General features: G+C 40.5%; 1 protein-coding gene across 15 annotated transcripts in view; it reads left to right on the forward strand.

Moving 5' to 3' along the window:
• LOC148870275 (transcription factor GTE6-like) overlaps positions 1–23,992 on the forward strand; it is a 34,257-nt gene continuing 10,265 nt past the window's right edge. For 2 of the 15 annotated variants that reach the window (XR_016108006.1, XR_016108007.1), the window contains exons 1-4: positions 406–458; positions 1,630–1,697; positions 1,861–2,016; positions 3,295–3,504. Coding sequence is in view for 6 of the 15 variants with exons in the window: in XM_088973219.1 (XP_088829345.1) it covers positions 1,662–1,697; positions 1,861–2,016; positions 3,295–3,504 (402 nt within the window). In the remaining 9 variants the exon portion in view is untranslated. Of the gene's footprint in view, positions 654–1,629; positions 1,698–1,860; positions 2,017–3,294; positions 3,505–23,992 lie in introns of those variants that run through there. The other 13 variants (XR_016108012.1, XR_016108013.1, XR_016108009.1 and 10 more) reach the window with 10 other exon arrangements.

A 23,992-nucleotide genomic window follows, 5' to 3' on the forward strand; every position in this document is an offset into this window, starting at 1 on the left:
CTTTTACCAAAAAAATAAGTAGTCAGCAAGCTAGTAACTGGCTTCTTAGTAAGTTCTGCGCCCCATAACGTTCCACGGCACATCCCGTCGTGTATTCGGAACATCTCCTGATGATGATATATCATTTTTGATACATAATCGAGAGATATTCCTAATACACGGCGGAGATATTTCCTAATAAGTGCGGCGCTTGCTAATTGCTAGGGTGGTTTGGAAACGAGTCCCGACTGCACCAGGGTGGCGGGCTACCCCCGCTGAATAAGTCATTCAGTTCATCGATTTCAACCGAAAAAGTCATTCAGTTCATCAATTTCAACCGTCATTTATTAGGGTTGTTTACAGCACTCCTCGTACTTCACTGTGTAACCCTCTACGAGACCGCTCATACTAGGCACGTCTCCTTCCATCCTTATTCTTATTGATTTATCCTTCTGCTACTGCTGCCGCTGTTCGGTACGGTATACAGGAGTTCTACCTCTTTTTGTCTCTTCCAGGTTTTGATGAATTGTCGTTTTTTCGGACTATTTTTGTGCTAATGCCAGTACTTTATACAAGTGGATGAAGTTATATAAACAAAGCTATTGGATTACTTTTACGATGATTGTATCACGTTAGAGGATTTACTGATGTACTTGTTTCATTTCTACAACTAAGTTAAGTATTGATAGGATCATGCTGTTGAATTCGATTTCTCTTCCTCCATAGTTGGATATTCAGAAGGTGTTTCATGCTCTGGTTTGTATAAAATTAGGACTTCATCATGCTTTTCTTAGATTGTTAAGAGATTGTCCAAAATCCAGGACTATGGCATTTTTTTTTATTGAATAGACAAAAGAGATATTTCACAATATTTGTCCATTGCCTTGCCAAAGCATCGGCCATAGCCCATACTGTTGACATATCTTGGTATGTACTCGACATTCAGCTCTCCCGCCATTCTACTTACTTCCCTAATTCACTACCTGCCATGAGCTATGCCCATATAGCATGTAAATCCCCTTTCAGCATCAGGTTTCTATACTTAATGATGCAGCCCTCACTTCATGTCTGTCCGTATTATTGTTTCTAAACACACCTCCCACTCCCGAATTGCCTGGGCTTCCAAGGCTGCCTCTATTAAAACCCAACCTGGGTATGTTAGGATAAGGAGGTGCGTAATTTGCAATTGGATGGTACAGATTGGAGGTTGTTCCTGATCAATCCAGCAAAATTATTTCACCAGTTTCAATCTAACCTGGTAATATTGAAAGGTTATTTCTACAGAGAGGTATTCAGAAACAAAAGTGTTTTTTTAACATTTATCGCAAATGAGAACAAAAAAGGGACTCATGTTTATAAATTGCATTGAAGATAGTGATACTGAAAGGCAATGGAAAACTGTTATTTGAATTTACAAAGTTGGCAGAGCAGCAGCTATGCTAGCAGCCTGTTTATTACTTGCTTGAATGCTCTGGCTGTTAAACACATTTTTTAAGTATCATTTCACTTTTTTTTTTCTGTTATTTCTTTGGAGCTTGAGGGCTTATAGTCATGATTTTAATGATTTCTATTAAATGAGTGCCTTCTTTTGCTGTTGCAGAAATGCAAAGTGTGTCTTTGTTGTATTCATTTTTGATTTTGTGCATTCAGGGTTGGTGTGGTTGGGTGTTGTCAATGGGGGAATGGTTGGGGTGACTGCTTATGTTTTCTTCCTTCTGGTTGATTCCTTATTACCTGTTCTTCCATTCTCTCTCTCTTTTTTTTCCCTTTCGGAACATTTTATCTTGTGTTTATTATAATCAATGCATTTGATTGGAAATTTAGAAAAAATAAGTAAAATACTTGTTAATGGTACTCTGGTGATTCTTTATTTTTAAACAGATGGAACCTATTGACATACCAATTCTAGATGGACCACCCATTGATGGTAATCTTATGGAGATTGGAAATGTGGGAACTTGCAATGCTGAAGATGATACTGCAGACATAGAGAGGATTACTCACCATATTGATAACATGATTACAAAGGTTGATGAGGTGAGTTTTGATAGACAATTTCGGAGTCAGGCAATGATTCCCACCACCCTCTGTTTTTTCTTCCTTTTCTGTTTCTCAAAATAGATGCTTTTATGTACTGTAGGGGAAAATCCCAGTGCTTATGAATGATACCGAGGGTCGACTGTATAACATCTTATGATCTGTCTTATGTTCTTATCTTTCTTCCTCCCCTCTCCTCCTTTGATAAAAATGATCAATTTTGAAAGAAAACTTAAAAGATAAAAGAAGTCTTTTTGAGGTTATACAAAATCCACATGTTTATTAGATTCATTAGTTAGTGCAAGACACTACAAAATGGATTTCCGAACAAATCTTTTGACACATCCTTATATTCTGGATAAGTCAGCATCTGAACCAAAAGCAAGGATCAAATATTAGCACACATGCATCTCTCATTCATAGACTTTCTTTCAAATGCACATTTATTCCCTTTTTTCCAAACTCCCCAATACACTATAAATGGGGTGGCAGTATGGCACTCTAATATATCTTGGTTTTCCTACCTCCATCAAGAGATGGCCACATGGTAAATATCTTGTGGGGGGGATGGAGGATGTATTGCCAGACATGCATCCTCAGAACTCCTGGGCATAACACATAAACTAGCCAGACAAAATCCTCTATTTTCTAGTGATCGAGGACCAAAATGCTGTCTAATGCTTCCAGTCTTCCACCCAAAGATGGTTGTATTACCCAAAGCCTTGCTAACCTGAAAATTATCAACCTGATTTCTTGTTAATGCTTCATAAGAGGATAACACTGTAAAGAATCCAGTGGAGAGTTATCTTCTTTCAGATTTGCTGACCTTTTATAAAGATCTCTTGATTTTTTTAACAGTTGAAATAATGGCAGGCAGGCCGGGGATTGATCTGAACTGCTGTAAGCCTGTAACAACTGGTCTATGGTCTTAATGGATCACTTTTTAGTTTTTCAAAATACTGATATGAGACCTAGGCCTCACTAGGATTCACTTCTTGCATCTTAGGGTGCTTTGTTCGTGCCTTTCCTTGAGGTGAGCCTGAAGTATTTCTTCTAAAATAGCTTTGGAAATGTTGGATTGTGTGCTTACATTTCTTGAGACTATTTCTAGTATTTGTTCTTATTGCTTCAACCAAAGTATGAATTGCATAGTTTAGTTATTGCAGCTAATCTTCGGTGGAATCCTCCATTGCCCTATTTTGAACTTTTCTCTTCTCCTAGGCACCCTCAGATGGTTATTTTGTTTTATTTTATTTATTTTTTAATATTAATTTGCAGCTTGAGCAAAAAGTGAATGAAGTGGAACAGTTCTTCTTAACTTTGAGTAAAAGGATCAATTCCAAAGGCAGCTCAATTGTGAAGGACAAGGACAAGGATAAACATATCATTAACATCAAGAAACAGCAGCAAGATGCAACACAAAGAGAAGCAGCTAGTGCAAAAAGAATGCAAGAGCTTATGCGGCAACTCTCCACTATATTGCGCCAGGCAATTACCAGGCCCATGCATTTGTTCTCATAGTCAGCATTAACTATATGCATGGGTGATATGCCATGTTTTAAATGCTTACATGCATCACTGCTTGTAGATGGAAAAAGTATATATTACTTAGCAAAACAATAAAATGAATTCTGTATATTATGTCAATATTAATCTTGAAATGTGTTCACTGATTCCTCTCTTTCATTCTTTCTGACAATTATTTTTGAACAGTGTTTTATATGGTGAACGATATATGTTTCTCTTCGGTATGGTACTCAAATGAATTTGTAAAAGAAATTCTTTAAGTTATTTGTAATCTTTGCTTTATTTAAAAAGCTATTGAGTTCTCTTTCAGTTTCTAATGTGGGCTTTATATTCCATTACATAATCTTTTTGATAGCATGTTTGGTGTAAGTTGTATATGGATGGTAAAACCAATGATTTAAAAGGCGCGCCTAGGAGCACAGGCAAGGCACATTTTGGGGTATGCGCTTTGCCCAGGTCCTAGGTGCACCCCTTTCAAAAGGTGCACGCCTGATGTGCCTTGCGCCTCAGCCCAGGCGTGTGCCTTTTAAAATTTTGCACTTTTTGCTTTTTTTTTAGTCTAACGGCTGGGCCGGGGTCTCTGCCCCCAGACTCCCGACCACACCCCTCGAGGCAAGCCTAAACAAGTCTATGTTAGGGTTTGAAATTCTTATTTCTCACATAAAAAATTAATGATTTTATAACTTTCATTGCCTTTTAAGAAAATATTTTATTGCAATGAATGAATGAACAACATTAGCAACAACATGAAAGTTATAAAATCATTATTTTTTATGTGAGAAATAAGAATTTCAGACCCTAACATAGACTTGTTCGGACTTGCCTCGAGGGGCGTGGTACAAAGGCAACTCATAGAATTAAGAATGCAATATGTTTTACATTAGCTACTTGAAGCAATGCAATTAAGGAGAAAAAGAGATTGTGCACCTCAGACGCAATTTGGCCCTTGCACTTTTAAAACACTGGGTAAAACAACATAGTTATGACCAATTGTCATGTAGTTGATATGAAACTGTATTGATTGCCAAACAGATGAAACATGTTATTAGTCATTACATATCCTTTGCCAATAGAGAAAACAAAGAAACTTATTAGATGTGATTTAGACCAATAAAAAATAGTAAAATTATTTCAAATTATAGTAGAAGAGGAAGAAAAGAAGAAGAAGACAACAAGAAGAAAAAGGAGGAATGGAGAAGAAGGGAGAAAGAAGGAGTTCGATAATCTCCTCTTTCTCCTCTCTAATCTTTTATTAATCTTACTAAGGTTGTTTAAATTACAAATCTGCCCTTAAGTGGGCATCCACCTCATCAGCATACTTAGAAAACATAAAAAGAATTAAAGGCCCATTAAGAACAAATAACAAGAAAGAACTAGTCAATGAGATAATAATGGGCTAGGGCCCATTCGACCCGGTTTCTCTACACTCCCCCTCAAGTTGAGCATAGATATCAATTATGCCCAACTTGCTTATATAGTGAACCGACTTTCCTTTAGGAACACCTTTTGTCAAAACATCAGCCAATTATTCTTTAGAAGCAATAAATGGCAGATAGACTTCTCTTGAAGCAACTCTCTCATGTTTAAAGTGCCTGCCAACTTCAATGTGCTTAGTTTTGTCATGGTGAATAAGATTATGTGCAATGTTGATGTGTTGTCACAATATAACATCATTGGCTTCTCACAGTCTATACCCAATTCTTATAAAAGTGATTTAACCACAAAAGTTTTGAAACTCTATGTGCCATTGCCCTATACTTTGCTTCAGCCGAGTATCTAGCCACTATAGATTGCTCCTTATTCCTCCATGATACAATGTTCCCTGCCACCATAGAACAGTAATCTGAAGTGGACCTCCTATCATCAATACATCTAGCCTAGTCAGCATCAGTGTATGCTTCCATCATCATGTGTCCATGCTTAGCAAACAAGATGCCTTTCCTTGGAGTCCCTTTTAGATAACACAAAACCCTCTTAGCAGCTGCTAAATGTGTATCTCTGGGAGAATGCATGAACTAATTACACTAACTGCATAGGAAATATCTGGTCGAGTCATGCAAAGATATGATAACTTCCTAACCAGTCTCTGAAACACTCCCCTATCAGTCAATAGTTTACCATCAATAGTTGACAACTTATGATTTAGGTCTATAGGAGTGGAAGCTGGTCGAGCACCTAGTTTGCTAGTCTATGCAAAAAGATCAAGAACATATTTACTTTGAGAAACTAAGATACCATCATTAGACCTGGCAATTTCAATTTCTAAGAAATATTTGAGTTCACCCAAGTCTTTAATCTCAAACTTAGTGTTAAGAAATCTTTTGAGACGAGCAACTTCCTGAGTATCATTACCAGTAACCACAATATCATCAACATAGACAATCAAAGGGTCACTAAGGAATCTCTCCTCTTAACAAACAGGGTATGATCAGACTGAGTCTACGTGTACCCAAAAGTAACAAGGGCAGTTCGAAATCGGTCAAACTAGGTTCTAGAAGATTGCTTAAGGCCGTAAAGAGATTCCTTTAGTTTATAGACTTTCCCTTGCATCTCCTTCCCACACACCCCTAGAGGTAAAGAAATATAGACATCTTCATGTAGGTCCCAATTCAAGAAAGCATTTTTTAACATCGAATTGATGAAGTGGCCAATCAAAAGTAGCATCTAAAGATAGCAAAACTCAAACTGAAGTCATCTTGGCCATTTGGTTAAAAGTCTCCAAGTAATTAATACCATACATCTAAGTGTATACTTTAGCAACCAAACAAGCCTTAAACCTTTCAATAGTACCATTTGAATGGTACTTGATAGTGAACACCCACTTGTAGCCAACCAGTTCTTTTCCTTTAGGCAAATCCACAACTTCCCAGGTATTGTTCTTATGCAAGCATCTAATTCAATCATTATAGCATCCCTCCATTTTCGTTTGGAAAAGGCTTTTGGGACAGATTTGGGAGTCACATGTGTGGAAACAGAGGCAAGAAAGGAATAATAGGTAAGTGAAGGAAGGCTTTAGGACAGGTGTAGTTGTACATTTCTGTTTGCCTTTGTGAAGAGCAATAGGGGGATCAAGGTCAAGGAAGGTATCAGAAGTGGCAGAAGAGGGCTGACCTGTTACCTCAGTAGTGATGGGAGGTGCAAGAGGCTTATTTAAAGGTGTGGAAACAACTTGCACATCCCTGAGTCTTTGTCTCTAGTATCACCTTTGGTCAAGGAAGAAAATGTGGGAGAATGAGTAGGAGGAGGAGGGGGAGCAGGAACATGAGAAGAAGACATAATAGAAGACTCGATGAGAGGAGACTCAATAGGGAATGAAAGAGGGATAGATGGTGACACCGCAAACAAGTCTTCTGAATGCTCCCCCTTAGGAGAAGTACCAAAGAAAGGAACGGACTCAGAAAATGTGACATCTCTGGAAACAAAGCGAGTGCCACAAACTGGATCAAAACAACAATACCCCTTTTGTGTGGAGGCATATCCCAAGAAAATACACTTGTGTACTTTAGGCTCAAAGTTGTGTCTCTGGTGACTGTGAATGTGAACATAACAAGTGCACCCAAACACTCGGAGAGGAAGAGAGAAGAGAACCTCATTTGGAAATAGGAGGCTAAAGGGGGTTTTAAAGTCCAGAACTCGGGAAGGCATCTGGTTTATCAAGTATGTAGCTGTAAGGACAGCAGCCCCCCAAAACTTAACAGGAACATGAGAAGCAAAAATGAGGCTCCTCGCAACCTCAACCACATGTCGGTTCTTCCTTTTCGCCACTCTATTTTGTTGTGGAGTGTAGGAAGAACTCTAATGAATAACTCCAAAGGTATCAAAGTAGGAGGAAATGCTCTTCTCAAAATATTCCTTTGCATTATCAGATCATAATATTTTGATCCGAGTATTAAACTGGGTAAGAATAAGTTCATGAAAATTTTGTACAATATTTGGCACTTCATCCCAAAATCTCATAAAGTAAATCCAGGTGTAACGAGAGAAATCATCAATGAAAATGATGAAATACTTGTAACCCCCCATAGCAGATAAATGATATGGCCCCCACACATCAGAGTGCACAATATGGAAAGGAGAAATTAATCTTTTATTACTCATCAAAAAAGATTGTCTACAATGTTTTGCAAATTCACATGACTCACAATGAAGACTTGATAGGGATATTCCCTTAAACATTTCTGGAAACAAATGACTCAAGGTTGAAAAAAACAAACGACCAAACCTCAAATGACATAACATGACTCTATCAACTGACTCTAATGAGATAGGCTCCAAAGCTACTTTACTAGGTGGTCCAGGACTTCGATCAGAGATATCCAGTAAATATATTCCATTTGCCTCATGGTCACTCCCAATCGTCCTCTGAGTTTTCTGGTCCTAAAAAACATAATGAGTAGGAAAGAAGGTTGCGCTGCAATTCGTTGATTTAGTTAAGCTACTAACAGATAAAAGGTTAGTTTTAAGTTTGGGAACATGAATGACAAAGGACAAAACAAGGGAGTCAGAGGCTCTAATATTCCTTTTGCTAGAGATGGGAGCACCCATCGGCAAGGGAAATCTTCTATCTACCAGAGAGGAGCTGATATGAAGCATGCATAAAAAAGTATGAAAGTTTTCACTTCATGGGAGAGATGGGATCTCATAATAAGGTTTCAAATTCAATTACTAGAAAGTAGGTTCTGGTAATAATGTAATACTCAATTTAGATGGTGTGACATGATGGTTGAAGTTAACATCCTTTAGAAGTTGAAGCCGAAATCAGGGAATGCTAAAGAAATAAGTTGAGGAAAATGGTAACAACGGCGAATGGCGAATGACGACAAATCTCAGAGATGGAACAAAAGATGGTACACAAAGAGTTTGGGGATTTCGCAGAGGTCGACAGATGGAGAAGATTCATTACGGATGGAAGAGGTATTCCACCAAAAAGAGATAACAGTGAAGATCAGGGAAGGTAGGAAAGGAACAATTTATCTTTTAGGGGCAACGATTGCTTGGTTTCAATGCTTTCTTGATGGAGCAGCGAATGTAAGTTGGCTAGTAGAATGGAAGGGTACCCTAAGATTGCCAAATAAAACATACATGGCAAATAGAAGAAGAAACACAAAAGGATGGTTTGTAACATTGGAAGAGAGGTTTGAGAAAGGGAGAAAACAGATAATTATTATACCAGAAGGTAAAAATTAGAAGGGTGGATTGGCATAGCCAATGAATTGTATCAAATAGTAACCAAGATCTAGACGACAGAGAAGCAAAAACAACAGGAGGTTCAAAAACGAATTGAAGAAGGATCGAAGGAAAACAAGGTGGTCTCGAAGGAGTAGATGAAGGAGAGAAGAAGGAGATTTGAAAAGCTGGGGACAGAGGAAGAGTTAGATGAAGCGAATATTGTTTTGGTGGCTCTATCAACTATGGTACCCAAAATACTAGTAGAAGGGAAAAGTGAAGATTGGAAGAAAAAAGTAGTGCTCAATGCAAAAAACAAGGTGAAAGACTGGAAGTCGGTGCTGGAAGAAGTGTCAAACAAACTGGGACTGAAGCGGATGATCATTCTCATGCCATTTGAAGAGAATAAGGTGGTGTTGGATGTGGGCTTTGAGGAGGTAGAATTTAACACCATTGGAACTTGGGAGGGCACTATAATGATTGAAAGATAGTGTCCTTGTAACTCGAAGAGTTTTAATGACAGAAGCTTCTGACTGAAATTGATAGGACTACCGTTTAACCTCTGGCGTAAATCTCTCTTGGAAAAAATAGTAACGACCTTTGGAGGGGTGTTGATCTCCTGCAAAAAGATGGACTTCAAGGTAGTCAAGCTAAGAATAGTAGGAACCAAGACTGAAGACATCCCTCGTTCCTTCGATCTGCTGGCTACAGGTTTGTGGACCTGAGGTACATGCAGTGTGGGTTTTCTTGAAACCTTGAATCGGACCAAAATTCCAGTATTGTCCTATACCATGGAGATAGATGGGCAAAACTGGAATGTTACACCTGACCCCTACACTCAATTATGGTACTGCACCAGGTGTCGGATTGAGCTGTCTTTGATATGCTAATCAGTGAGATCCTTAGAGGGGGTAAAAACCTGGGTATGTTGGGACAGTCTGAGAATTCACCTGAGTGGGTGATCATAGTGACAGGATCAGTCCTTTTGTCAGACAAATTGAATGATCGCGAGTGCACTCTCTCTGATGGAAACCTAAACTGCTGGCAGTTGATTTCAACCATTGAAATTTGTTTTGCAAAATATATTTATTATGGAGATATACATACATATATATATATATATATATATACTATGGTTTTAAAATGTTTGCGAAAGGTTTTAATTCCCGGGATCCATGTGAGTAGAGAGTGCAAAACTGTTCCTTGTAGCCGAGGGAGAGGTCCTCTCTTGTCGGGCAGTGTTTGATCATTATGGGCTGAGAGGTTAAGTGCAAGACCATTGAGGGTAATACCTGATGGGCTAATCTTGCATCTGCCCACAGTCCTTGGGTTTTTATAAGGTGGCTTGACCCAAGGACCATTTAGTGTAAATGTTGGGCCCGTTAAAAGCCCATGGTGATGGACTCAGGGGTTCACTGTCTCCTACAGTGAATTCAGCCAGGCCTTGTAACAGAGGTTGTGCTAAACCCATGTGGCTGATGTTAGATCAATGTTTGGGTCCCACGCCAAACAAGGATATCCAACTGGGCAGCAATTTGGAGGGTAAGTGAGCAGATAGACTTAATGGGCCTAAAGCCCAAAACGAGCTGGCTTAATGAGATTAATTAAAAGAGGGCGGTTCTGGGATTTAGATCAGCAGATAGGATAAGGGATTATGCTGAACCCATGTGGCTGATGTTAGATCAATGTTTGGGTCCCACGCCAAACAAGGATATCCAACTGGGCAGCAATTTGGAGGGTAAGTGAGCAGATAGACTTAATGGGCCTAAAGCCCAAAACGAACTGGCTTAATGAGATTAATTAAAAGAGGGCGGTTCTGGGATTTAGATTAGCAGATAGGATAAGGGATTATGATAAGATAAGGAATTATCCTTATCTCTTAAAGAGAGTCCAGATCCAAATACAAGATTTGGATTAGGAAACTCCTAATGGGATTAGGAGAACCTCTCTTTAAGGCTATAAATAGGAGAGCAGGGTGAACCCTCAACACACATCATAAATCGTCTGACTGACTACTGAATTCCAGAGAGAGACAACACAGTTTGACTGCACTGTCTCCTTCTCTCTTGCTCTTGCCGCCATACCAGTTCGACCACCACCTGTGGGAGTGATCAAGAAGAGTTGAAAAGGTAATATGAAGTCGTGCTCACTTGCCCTCTATCAGATTCTTGCTGAAGAATTCAGTTCTTGCTGAAGAACCATCCTGTTGATTCTGCTTCATCCTGCACCGTGTCATCTTCGGTGGAAGCAGTCTTTGGATCTTTCCTTGGGCATGAACACCTTCATTGGAGGTTATTACTTCGTATCAGGTATATCCCTCCTCTCCCTTTTGGTTGCAGATCTGGTCTAGTTTAGGTTCAAGATTGATCATTGAAAATGCAGTTTTCTAAAATAGGGAATGCGATTCCCACATGGGAGAGAGAAATTTTTGAAAATTTGCCCAACCTTCCTGTAGGGTTCGGCCATCCATATGATGGATCTCTCATCCCTTCAGCCGAGAGGTTGGGCTTAGATGAAGATGTAGTGTTGTTGCCTTTTGCTTAAAAGAAAGCTTTATTAGATACTGCCGATAAGAAACTGAATTTCAATACATTCCTTGTAGAGGGAAGTTTGATTTAGGTCTAGAACTGGGCTCCAGTTTGCAACGAAGTTGAATATAGAGTTGGCAGCTTCTTGATCAAACTTCTCAGTCTTCCTTTCAACCTTTGGAATGATCAAATACTAAGGAAAATAGTCAGAGCGTTGGGTGGAGTTCTATTGGAGGTTAACTTAAGAAACTTGAGAGCTGTGGAACTTAAGGTTGCTGGGATCAAGCCAGAGTACTTGCCGGCGCCTTTGAAAGAGTTGACGAGTCAACAGGTTGGTGTACACGTGGCCTTTAGGGGCTGGTGGGAAAGCCTGGTGCGTGTGGGTGAACTACAAAGGAAGGGGAACAATCGTAGGGGTGCCCTAAGTCTTGAAGCTTTCCTATTAAGGCTTCTAATTCAATTTTTTTTGAAGTTGGGTTGTTTAAAGAGGGTGGTCCGTCCTATGCTGACGTGGCTAAAAGGGGTAAGGTTCGGGTGTGCTCAAAGTCATTGTTTGAACTGGCTTTAAAGAAGGCTGGGCCGGACGAGTTAATGGGTGAGCCTTCACATGGGGCGGGGCAAGCATTGGGTGGTTTTTTTAAAAGCCCATGTGACAACTTAAGTCATCATGTGGGGCGGGGCAGGCATGGGGCGATCATAGATGGCAACATTCATCTGTTATCGTCTAGGTCTCGCCCTCTCGACTATGGAGGGGCCCAGGTGGTGAGCAAGGCAGAAGGACGCCGTCCTCTGTGCTGGGTCCATTGGCCAACCGGTGACGTGCAAAAACACAATGTTCCTGATCTCCCAAACCCGCGCAATTTGAGAGTTAGAATAGAAGAGAAGGAAGAGGCTGACCAAGGTTGGATAAGATGTGGCTCAGATTTTGACTATGATGAAAGATCGAAAGCCTGTGGGAGTTTATGCAGTGCGGCAGACGAAGCTCTATTTGAAGAACAAAACATGGATTCTTTCAACCTGGATTGTTTGTTCATAGGGGATTCGGTGGGGGAGGGAAAGGAGGAGGGGGAGGAGCGGGTGAATGATCTTAACCCAAATTTGGTTGAGCCCTTCCCTAGTTCTAGCGCTTTGCAAGAGGCTGAAAAGGAGGTAGCTCGGGTCTTCCCAGAGCTGAACAACGGTACCTCACAGAGAGGTACATACTTGGGTAAAGAAAGGAGTCTTTGTGTTGATACAGCGACGAGGATTTTCTTCCCCCAACTCGGGGAGACAGAGTGCTCTAATTTCTCAAAAAAGAAAGTGACTACCACTCCTTCGCCTATGCTCTCTCCTCACATCTCTGCCTCAGGTAAATCCTTCAACTCCGTCAATTCAGTTTTGGCTACTGATGAGCGCTCTTATCCCTTGTTCTAGATTCTCTTCCCAACCAAGAGTCGGAATCCCTTGGTCTGAAAGCCATAGTGCGTCTACAAGGGGGGGAAGTGGGTGAGAAAACTTGCGGAGAGACAAAAATATGGGAAATCATAGAGAGCCTTTTGGATGAAGTGTAGTGAAAGGAAATGCAGAGAGGGAGCATGGAGGGGACAGAAAGGGCTGTTGTTGGAGGTAATGTGAGAAGGACGAGAAGTTTCCTAGGAGTGAGGAGAGTGCAACTTTCGAAAAAGAGAAAACTAGTGGGGAAGAGTCAGTTGCAGAGTTCGTGAAAAAGTTGGGGTGCAAGTTGAAGAACCCAAATGTCCTAAAAGCCTACATGCAAAAAAAAAGAGGACAGCAAGATGAATAATAGAAAGCTGAGTGAAGTGGAGAGATTAAATAGAGATATTGAGGGGGACAAGAAGTTTGAAGTGAAAGGGGATAGAAGAAAAGGGTCTAAATAGATCTTGGAGGAGTTAGGGTTAAGGCTAAGAGTTTTCAATGAGAATCCTAAGTTGGAATGTGAGGGGGTTGGGCAACATTAGGAAGAGAGCGACAATTAAAGAGGTAGTTAAGAAGTTTAATCCGGATGTGGTAATGCTTCGGGAGTCCAAAAGAATGGATTTTGATTGCAGATGGGCAAGGAGTGTGGAGTTCTAGGGGTATAAAGTGGGTGGCTGCTCTCTCTTGGGGTTCCTTAGGAGGGATTGTGACCCTGTGGAAAGAAGATTTACTCATAGGTGTGGAGGAGCTAATTGGAGATCATTCTATCTCCCTAAAGTTCTGATAGGTGGACGATGGGTATGAATGGGTACTAACAAATGTGTATGGCCCCAATGACTAGGTAGAGGGAGAAATTAAGGGAAGAATTGAGTGACATTAGAGGCCTCTGGGATGGGCCTTGGTGTGTGGGAGGGGATTTTAATGTAGTGAGATTTGCAGAGGAAACCAACAACCCCAGACAGAAAGTGACAACAAGTATGAGGAAGTTCAACCATTTTGCGGACTCTTTCGAACTTAAAGAACTTCCTTTCCTAAATAATAACTTTACTTGGTCCAACCATCAATCAAAGCCAATTTGCTCTAAGTTGGATAGATTTTTGTTCTCAACAGATTGGGAGGAACATTGGGGCAATGTTACTTCTAGGGCTTTCCCAAGGCTTACTTCAGACCACTGGCTTATAGTGTTGGTCAAGGAGGAAATAAGAGGAGTTGGGCCTACCCCTTTTAGGTTTGAAAACATGTGGTTGACTCATCCAGGTTTCATTGAGAAGATCAGAGAGTGGTGGGAGCAAGCTAATCCAGTAGTTGATTGGGAGGGGATGAGGTTCCACAAGAAACTCTAATACTTAAAATCACAATTAAAGGAGTGGAATAGGCCGGAGTTTGGAAGATTAGAAGAGAGAAAACAAGTTATGGTGGAGCAAATCGAGGATTTGGATCTGATGGAAGAGAGAGGTTCCTTTGGAGAGGAAGAAAAGAAGTTGAGATGGGTTTTGAGGAGGAAAATGGAGGACATCTTGGTTAAGGAGGAAATCAGTTGGAGGCAAAAATCCAGGTGTAAGTGGCTAAAGGAGGGAGGCAGAAACACAACGTTTTTCCATTCAGTGGCAAATGGGAGGAGAAAGAAGAATTTCATTTCTAATTGGAAGTTGATGGAGTAGTGTTGTCCCACCCGACAAAAATTGCAGGGGCTCTAGTAAACCACTTCAAATCTATTTTTAGAATGCCTATGAATGGGAGAGTGTGATTGGAGGGATTGGATTGGCCGACTCTAAGTGTAGAGAAGAGAGAGTGGTTAGAAAAAAGTTTTGATATGGAGGAGGTAAAAGAAGCAGCATTCTCAATGGATAGGATAAAAGCTTCGGGTCCAAATGGGTTCACAATGGCCTTTTACCAGGACTGTTGGGATATTTTGGAGAATGATCTTAGATCAGTTTTTGAGGAGTTCCACAGGAGGGGTGTAATAAATCCGGGCTTGAACTCAACTTTCATTGCTTTAGTTCCAAAGAAGAAAGATGCATCACAACCAAAGGATTTTAGACCTATTAGTCTGGTGACTAGCTTGTACAAAATCATTGCAAAGGTATTGTCTCTCAGGATAAGAAAGGTGGAGGGAAGACAGATCACCAATCAGATTCTCATTGCAAATGAGAGCTTGGAGAGCTTTAGAAAGTCAAAGAAGAAGGGAGTGGTTTGCAAATTGGATTTGGAGAAGGCTTATGACTTGGTTGATTGGTCTTTTCTTGATGGAGGTGTTGAGGAGTTTTGGTTTTGGAGATAGGTGGTGTAAGTGGATTTGGGGCTGTGTTAGGACTTGTCATTATTCTTTCCTGGTGAATGGGACTGTGGTTGATTTCTTTCCTGCGTTGAGAGGTCTAAGACAAGGAGATCCTCTTTCCCCTTTTCTTTTCACCCTGATTGTTGCTGTGCTTGGGAGATTGATCCATAGAGCAGATTCGAGGAATTTGATAAGAGGGTGGAGAGTAGGAAGGAAGGGGGTTCCCTTAACACTTCTACAGTTTGCAGATGATACTATCATTGAGTAGATATCTAAAGTTGACAAAACAACTCTTTGAGTAGATATCTAACCTCAAGGTGAACTTTGATAAGAGTTGTGTGACAGGAGTGAATGTGAATGAAAGGGACCTAAGGGAATTTGCAGGTGAGCTGGGTTGTGCAATTTCGGACTGGCCCCTGACATACTTGGGACTCCCTTTAGGAGATAATCCTAACAGTGTTAGCTTTTGGGCTCCGGTAGTGGAGAGGTTTGAGAAGAGGCTGGCGGCCTGGAAGAGAAATTATCTTTCGTTAGGTGGGAGAGTCACTCTCATTAGGTCTACCCCAGCTAACCTACATGTCTACTATCTATCAGTGTTTAAGATCCCCTCAAAGGTTTTCAATCTTTTGGAAAAATTAATAAGTAACTTTCTGTGGGAGCCTAGAGAGGAGAAGAGAGATAATAGGGTGAGTTGGGAGGTGGTCACTAAGTGTAAAAAACTAGGTCTTGGGATTGGTAATTTCAAGAAAAGGAATATGGCTCTACTGGGGAAGTGGTTGTGGAGGTTTTCATTGAAAAGGGATAAATTGTGGACTAAGATTGTGGCTAGCATTCATGGGCTGGAAGACAATGGCTGGGATCCTGGGATCTTGGCAAGGGCTTCAGCTACTTCTCCTTGGAAATCCATTCACAATCTGCCTCCAGTTTTCTCCCCTTGGATCAGGTATGGTCTAAACTCTGGTAACCGAATAAAATTCTGGGAACAACTTTGGGTCGGGGATTCTCCTCTAAAGGACCATTTTCCTTCCTTGTATGTTCTATCACATTTGAAAAATGAACCCATATCTTCTTTCTTGGTCCCTTCAGCCTCCACTTCTGGCTTTGGATGGAACCTAGGCCTGCGTAGGGCAATTAGGGATACAAACATTGATAGCTTGGTAACTTTGCTAGCCTCCCTTGAGATTGTCTTCCTAAACCCTGCTATGGAAGGCACTAGATTTTGGACCCCTTCTAGCTCTGGTACCTTTTCTTGTGCTTCATTCTTTGAAACCTTAACTCAGCCTCCTATCCCCTTTGGGTTGTCCTTTCCGGTTAAGGAAATTTGGAGCAGGCCTATTCCTCCTCAGGGTCGGTTTTTTTTGTTGGGAAATTTTCCTGGAAATAATCAACACTTTAGACTTACTTCAGAGAAAGAGACCCAACTATTGTCTACTTCCTAATAGATGTGCTCTTTGTAAAGCTGATGGGAAATCTGGCTACCACCTCATGGTCTCTTGTAAGGCTGCTAAAACTGTTTGGGAGTGGGTTTTCTCCCGTTTTGGGTGTTCTTGGTATCCTCCAGAGATTGTCCAAGGTTTGTTTTCTCCTCCTTTTTTCAGTTGTCCTAGGAAGCGAGGGAAGACTATGTGGAGGTGTATTAGGGCAACGGTATGCTGGTCATTGTGGGAAGAAAGAAACTCACGCATTTTTTCTAGCAAGGAAAGAACATTGGAAGAATTGTTAGATCTCCTTTTAAGGGCTGTCCACTGGCTAAAATCTCTGGAGTTGTTTTCAGATTTTCCTGTGGATGACTTGCTAAGAAACTGGAAAGAGATTGCTTCCAATGCTAGATGCAAGAGGACTCTTTGTCCGTTTTGGTCCCCTCCCCCCTCGGGCTTTATAAAGCTGAATTTTGATGGCAACAATGTAAGGAATCCAAGGCCCTTTGGGATTGGAATCGTCTTCAAGAATGAGGAAGGGATTGTTATTGCTTTATTCTCTGGCCCTATTAGAGAAGGTGACTCTCTTAGGGCTGAGATCCTTGCAGTGCTTGGAGGAATTCGAAGAGCAAAGGAATTAAGTATCAGCCGTTTGATCCTGGAAGGTGATTCAAAGGTGGTGGTTAGTTGGTTGAAGACAGAGGACAGTGGTTTATGGAACTTTAATAATGACAAAAACAGTTCTTATGGCTAGGTAGGGACATTGAGATTCAGTACGGCTGGGTGAAGAGGAGTGCCAACTCATTTGCGGATGGGTTGGCCAAGCAAGGAGTGAATAGGGAGTCTGTTTTTTTGGGCTAGTTTTTAATCTTTCTCTTTGCACTCCCTTTGTTTTCTGTTTTTGGGGAGCTAAGATATTTTATCTCCCCTTTTGTATCCATATTCCCTCTTTTTTAATTTAATGAAGCTGGTGTTATTGATAAAAGAAAATTGTAAAATTGAAAAGTAAATTTACTAGTGGATGCACTGAAACCCATATGGGAGAAGATATGGATGACGTTTCCAGCAAGTGTCCTTGGTATGTTTCGGTTTCTTGTAGTATTCACATATCACCTCTTTCTTCTCAGTTGACCCCTTTGGTTTTAATCCTATATGTGCAAAATGTTCTGAAGGTGGTGGACCCTGTAGCTGTACTTGTCGCCTATTCTCTTCAGTCTTTAGTCTTCACTACTCACCATAGAATATGCCTGAGCAAGTGTTACTTCATCCTTGGCTAGAATATTCTGTCTCGTAATATCAAATTCAGGGAGGGTTAAGTCCTGTAAGAAACTCAAACACCTTGTTTCTTTCCACAAATTTCCTGAATGTCTCTGCATCCTTGGTGCTTTCCCATACAACTGTTTCCATAACATCAATCTCCTGCTATAGTGACTTCAACATTGAGTAGTAGACAACACTCTTCTCCCTCTGTTTTCGATTTTTCACATCATTCTTTTTTTTTCTTATTGATAAACAAGTAAAATTTTATTAAACCAGCAAATAAGAGTTACATGCAACCCATGGAAAGGCATGAGATGCGACCTTTCCTTTAAAGCTAGCTATAAAATTATAAGTACATAGAAGCCCAAAATAAAGTATCTCGGAGAACCCCTTGTTTTGCAAGTGAATCAGCCATTGAGTGTGCTGATCTGCCTACCCACTAAACTCTGATTGTCGTCATATTCCTTGTTAACCATTTAACCTTTTTGAGAAGATATCTAAAACCCCAAATCACAGTGTTGGGATCCTTCAGCCAACCCACTATCACCTGGGAATCCCCTTCAATAATCAAACGCTCTATGCCTAGCTGATTTGCAAGCTGGATTCCTTATACAACAACAAGTAATTCGACCATTAAAGAGTCTCCCACACCTGCAGGACCTGAGTAAAAAGATATAATGCTACTGTCTTTGTTTCTCAGCACTCTTATGCCTGAAGGTCCTGGATTTCGTCGGCTACTTCCATCAAAGTTCAACTTGATAAACTCTTCCCCTGGTGGCATCCTTTCAACCCCATGTCTGTCCTTCCTGGTAGAAGTATTAGCCACTGCTAACCAGCTTCTCCATAGGTCATCAAAGAGCTTTAGAGTTTTCGGCCACTGAATTGCCCTTGTCAGAATACATTCTTTAACTTCCGAGAAGCTTCTTTCTTTTTCACAAAAGATCCTAGTGTTTCTTTCTTCCCAAACTGTCCACAACAAAGTTGCTCTTATGCACTTCCACATAATTCTCCCTCTTTTTGTGTGCCATTCAAAAATAGACGAACTAAACAACAAGCTAATATCTGATGGTAGGTTCCACCTACACTGAAACAATGTAAGAATCCAATTCCATAAAATTGAAGCAAAGGAGCAAGAGACCAGTAAGTGGTCACAGTCCTCATTTTGAGATTTACAAAGGACACCAATTAGGGGATAATCACCAATTTGGCCTCCTCTTTTGTAGGTTTTCAAAGGTATTAATCTTACCATAATAAACTTCGCAACAAAAAAACACCAATCTTTGGGGGAATGGGCCTAGTCCAAAATTCTTTAACTGGGAAGTTCTGAGGTGCAGAAGTGGAGCAAAGGGATTTGAAGAAAGAGGAGCAAGTGAAAAAACCTTTTGGGTTAGGGATCCAAATTCTTGTGTCAGGTTTGAGGGGATCTAAACAAATAGACTCAAGTGAAGACAATAGTTCTGAAACACAAGCACTTTCACCATCACATAACCCTCTATGGAAACCAAAATCCCAGTTTAGGGCCACAAAAGAAGCTGAGGAGGAAATAAAACTGGAACATGACTCTTCCTTATAACGGGAAAGAGAGTAAAGAGAGGGAAAAGGTGTTTAAGAGGTCGGTTGCCCACCCAAATGTCTTCCCAAAAAAGAGCATTGTTTACAAAATTAACATCACACCTGAGCAGATTGAGAAAATGGGGTAGAATTATGTGAATGGCCTTCCAATGTGTTGCAAGAGTCTCCCGTCGAGATACCCTAGCATCCCAACCATTCTGCAAATAGCCATGAATACTATTCACCACCACCTTGTGCCACAATCTCTCTCTCTCTAACGACCATCTCCAAAGCCACTTCCCTAGTAGAGCTTAATTCTCGAGAACTAGATTTCCCAATCCTAATCCACCTTCTTCCTTACTCCTTCTGACTATCTCCCACCTAATCAAATGATCATTCTTCTCTTCCCCTGGCTCCCACAAGAATCCCTCATCACCGTTTCTAGCTTCTTGGCTTCCCTCGAGGGTATCTTGAATACAGAAAGAAAATGTACCGGAAGACTAGCAAGTGTCGCCCTAATCAAGGTCACTCTATCGCCTATTGAAATGTAACTTTTTTCCCAAGAATCCGACCTCTTTCCAAACTTTTCCACAATTAGATACTAGAACCGACTTTCTTTTGGGTTAGCTCCTAACGGAAGACCCAAGTAGGTTAAAGGTCAATCAGACATGGAGCACTCTAGAGACTATAGCCTACCTCCCAGACTTCCAAATTGATTCCCATCACACAACTCTTTTAGATTCTTTACTCTCCCTAAGTCTCCCCCTTCACAAAAGATGATGATCATCAGCAAATTGAAGATGAGTCACTGTGACATTATTCCTGCCTATCCTCTAACCACTTATTAGCCCTTCCCTATCTGCTTTAGAAATCATTCTACTGAGCACATCTGCCACTTGTGTGAACAAAAAGGGGGAAAGAGGATCTCCTTGCCTAAGCCCTCTACATTCTCTTGACCCTTCCATTAATTAGAACTGAAAATTGGCAAAATGTTATACATCCACTCACCCACCTGCACCATCTATCCCCAAATCCACACTTCCTTAGCACTTCTAATAGAAAATTCCAATCCACTGAGTCATAGGCCTTCTCAATGTCCAGTTTACAAATAAAACCTTGATTGCTTGATCTCCTCATTTCCTCCACACATTTATTTTCTATAAGCATCTAACCTATAATTTGCCTATCTTGGAGAAAAGCTCCTTGGGTATGAGTAATGAGAGATGAAAGGACCTTTTTAATCCTTAAAGAAAGCACTTTTGCCACAATTTTATAGATGCTAGTCACCAAACTAACTGGCCTGAAATCTTTAGGGTGTTTGGCATCTGATCTCTTTGGGATGAGAGCTCAAAAAGTGGCATTAACTCCACAACTAATTACATGGTTGTTTTCAAACTCCCTAAACACCTCAAACAAATCTTCTTTAGTAATGTCCCAACACTCCTGATAGAAAGCCATGGTAAAACCATCTGGTCTAGGAGCCTTTGACTTGTCCATAGAGAAAACAACTTGTCCTATCTCTTCCTCTTCAAAGTCTCTTTCCAACTAAGCTGCCTCAACAACTAATAAACTTGGCCAATCTAGATCTTCCACTCTCACCCTTCTCTCCAGCGGCCTACTCAAAATGGATTTGAAGAGAGTTACAAAGCAATTGGCTATCTCCTCTTGTGACTTAATTTTTACTCCTTCAACCTCAATCTTGGGCACAAAGTTTTTTCTCCTTCTCCCATTGGCCATAGCATGAAAGAACTTGGTATTCCCATCCCCTTCTTTGATCCATTTATGCCTAGATTTTGCCTCCAAGATATCTCTTCTCTCAATAGGACCTCTTCGAAATCCTTCTTCAACTTCCATCTCAATTCTCTTTCTTGTGCATTCATGGTCCTTTGATGTTCCTTTAAGTCTAAATCCTCAATTTGGGCTGTCAATCTAGCTTTTAACTCTTCCAATCTCCCAAATTCTTCTTTGTTCCAATCTCTTATTTTGGATCTCAGACTTTTTAATTTCTTGTGGAATCTAACCCCTTTTCACTTTACTCCCCTAATCTCTTCTCTCCACCACTCCTTCACTTTATGCACAAAGTCCGGGTGTGTCAACCACATGTTCTCGAACCTAAAGTATTTAGGTCCAATCCCAAAGGTCTCTTGGCCTAGCTCTATAGGGCAATGATCCGAGGTAACTCTAGGCAGAGCTCTAGCCACCAAACCCCTCCAGCGTGCTTCCCAACTTTCATTGAAGAGGAATCTATCCAGTTTTGAACAAGATGGATTCTCCTGGAAATTAGACCAAGTGAAGCTAGCCTGTAGCATAGGGAATTCCTTCAAATTACAACTGTTGATAAATTCATTGAACCTCCTCATGCTAGTTGTTATAGATTGTTGGGGATTATTTGACTCATTGAGAAACCTTATTACATTGAAATCTCCACCCAAACACCAATAGCCTTCCCATCCCATAGTCCTTGAATTCCATAGAGTTCTTCCCATAGTTCATTCCTTTCTCTATAATTATTCAACCCATACATATTGGTTAACACCCATAAGAAACCATGTTCCACCATCCTGAACTTTAGTGATACAGAAAAATTACCTATCAGTTCCTCTAATGGTTCTACCACATCCTCTCTACAAAGAGTAATTATCCCCCTAGAGGCTCCCCAAGAGGGAGTTGAGCACCAACTCACACCTCTTGCTTTAACAGATCTTTTATCACCCTCCTTTTTCTCGCACTTCCTAGACCCCTCAGATTCCAACTAATGATCTTCATCAACTCGATTGTAGAATGAGACCCTCCACACCTTCCATTTTCCTTAGAGCCTTCCTCCTCTCCCTCTTCCACTAAATTCTAAGTCCCTTTCTATGTTTGAAATTAATTTTTCCACCTCGGACCTTTTCTTTCTCTTTTTGCTTTTGTTAATTGTTTCTTTTCCTAACATCACTGATTTACCCCCTCCTTTCTTCTCACAATAGTTACTCCCTAGGGGTTCTAGTTTTTTTTGGTGTTGCCTCCAACAACTCCTATGTTTGTTTATATTCCTCTAACAAAACACAGATTTTCTCCCAAATTCTCTCCACTTCCTCCATCCATCTTTTTTCTAACAATGAAGCTTCTCCCTCTATTTCTGACCTCACCCTTTCAACTTCTATTCCTTCACCTTCGGCTGTTCTCTCCAGCTGTGATGTCAAGGTACCTGTTTCAGGCACAAAACCCCGATTAGTAACAAAACCTGAATGGACAAACATACCTGGCCTGATAGGAGGGGAAAAGTCTACAAGTTTTTTTTCACATCATTCTTCAGATTATAGGCCCTTGCAACATTCAATTTCTGAGAACGTGTTTCTATAACACTATCCCAAATCTCCTTGGCTGAAGTCATCCAAAGATAACGTTGACTTATGTGGGGCTGCATAGAATTTACCAACCATCCAATAATTGTGTAGTTATCCTGCATCCATTTCTCATATGTAGAATCAGTCTCTCTCGGTTTCTCCTTACTGCTCGTGAGAAACCCCAGTTTACCTCTACTACAGACATGATCTTTTTAGATTGTGCACAAGCTAAATAATTTGTTCCATCAAGTTTGATTGTTGTCACTCCTGCCAAAATGGAATCTATGGGACCAACCCCCTACACTGGGATTTGCTTCATCTCACTTCTAGATTGCTCCATTGATCAAACAAAAAAAAGAAAAAAAAAACAAGGTTTTCAAGCTTTATAGACCTAACTGAGGTCAGTCTAACACTTAAAAATCCCAAAACTAGGGTTTCACCATACATGGCCTCCGGAGAGAAAGAGAGAAGAAGTAGCCACTCCAACCAGAGCTTCCCAAACCTCTTCCAATGGAAACCGCCCACTTTTGGAGATCATAAGGAAACCTCCAAGCCTTGAGTGCCACACCCAAACAGTCTCTTTAAACTATAACTGGAAACTCTCTAGTTGGCTAGGGTTTTGGGCGAAAAAATCAGCAGCCCCACTTTCTTGGCAATCTACAGCTAGATTTTGACTCTCCAAACCCTCTACCAACTAGGCATACAAGTTCTCTGAATATTCAGCAACTTATCTCTCCATACACTTCTAATCAAAAGGTGTATGTGAAAAGAAGAAAAATAAAAGAGAAGGAAGACTTGCTCTGATACCAAGATGTGATTCAGACCAATAAAAATAGTAAAAATATTTCAGATTATAGCAGAAGAGGAAGAGAAGAAGAAGGAAGAAGGGAGAAAGAAGGTGTTCGATAATCTCCTCTTTCACCTCTCTAATCTTTTATTGATCTTACTAGGATTACATAAATTACAAGTCTGCCCTTAAGTGGGCATCCACATCATCAGCATACTTGGAAAACCTAAAAAGAATCAAAGGCCCATTAAGAACAAATAACAAGAAAGAACTAATCAATAAGATAGTAATGGGCTAGGCCTAGTCTCTCTACATTATTAAAAGGAATTTCATTGATAAAACTTGTTAGAAGGAAAATGGAAATAGGGAAAGCTGACACAAGCATTGCAACAAACAGCTTTCAGTGATTGGGATAATTTTTCCTGTGTCAAGACCTTGTTCGCATGGATATTAATTACTATATTCATAAGGATCCAAACTGATGAAGGGTGAAAGCAATATGGGGTTTCATCAATTAGTGCAATGCCATCTGCAAACAAGTAAGATCAACCCTTTATGTAGAACCATCGGAACTGTAAACTTTATTTTTTTCTTTTCTAATTTTTCTTGCACTTGTTTGTATCAGAAATATCCTTCTATGTGCTCCCTTTTAATGTTTTACAGTATGGCTCCTAAATTTAATCCCATGTGGTTACTTCAATTTTGTTAATCCCATG

Source organism: Nelumbo lutea, chromosome 2 (assembly GCF_056320005.1).
Source record: "Nelumbo lutea isolate HS-2025 chromosome 2, American lotus-T2T, whole genome shotgun sequence".
Classification (NCBI taxonomy): domain Eukaryota; kingdom Viridiplantae; phylum Streptophyta; class Magnoliopsida; order Proteales; family Nelumbonaceae; genus Nelumbo; species Nelumbo lutea.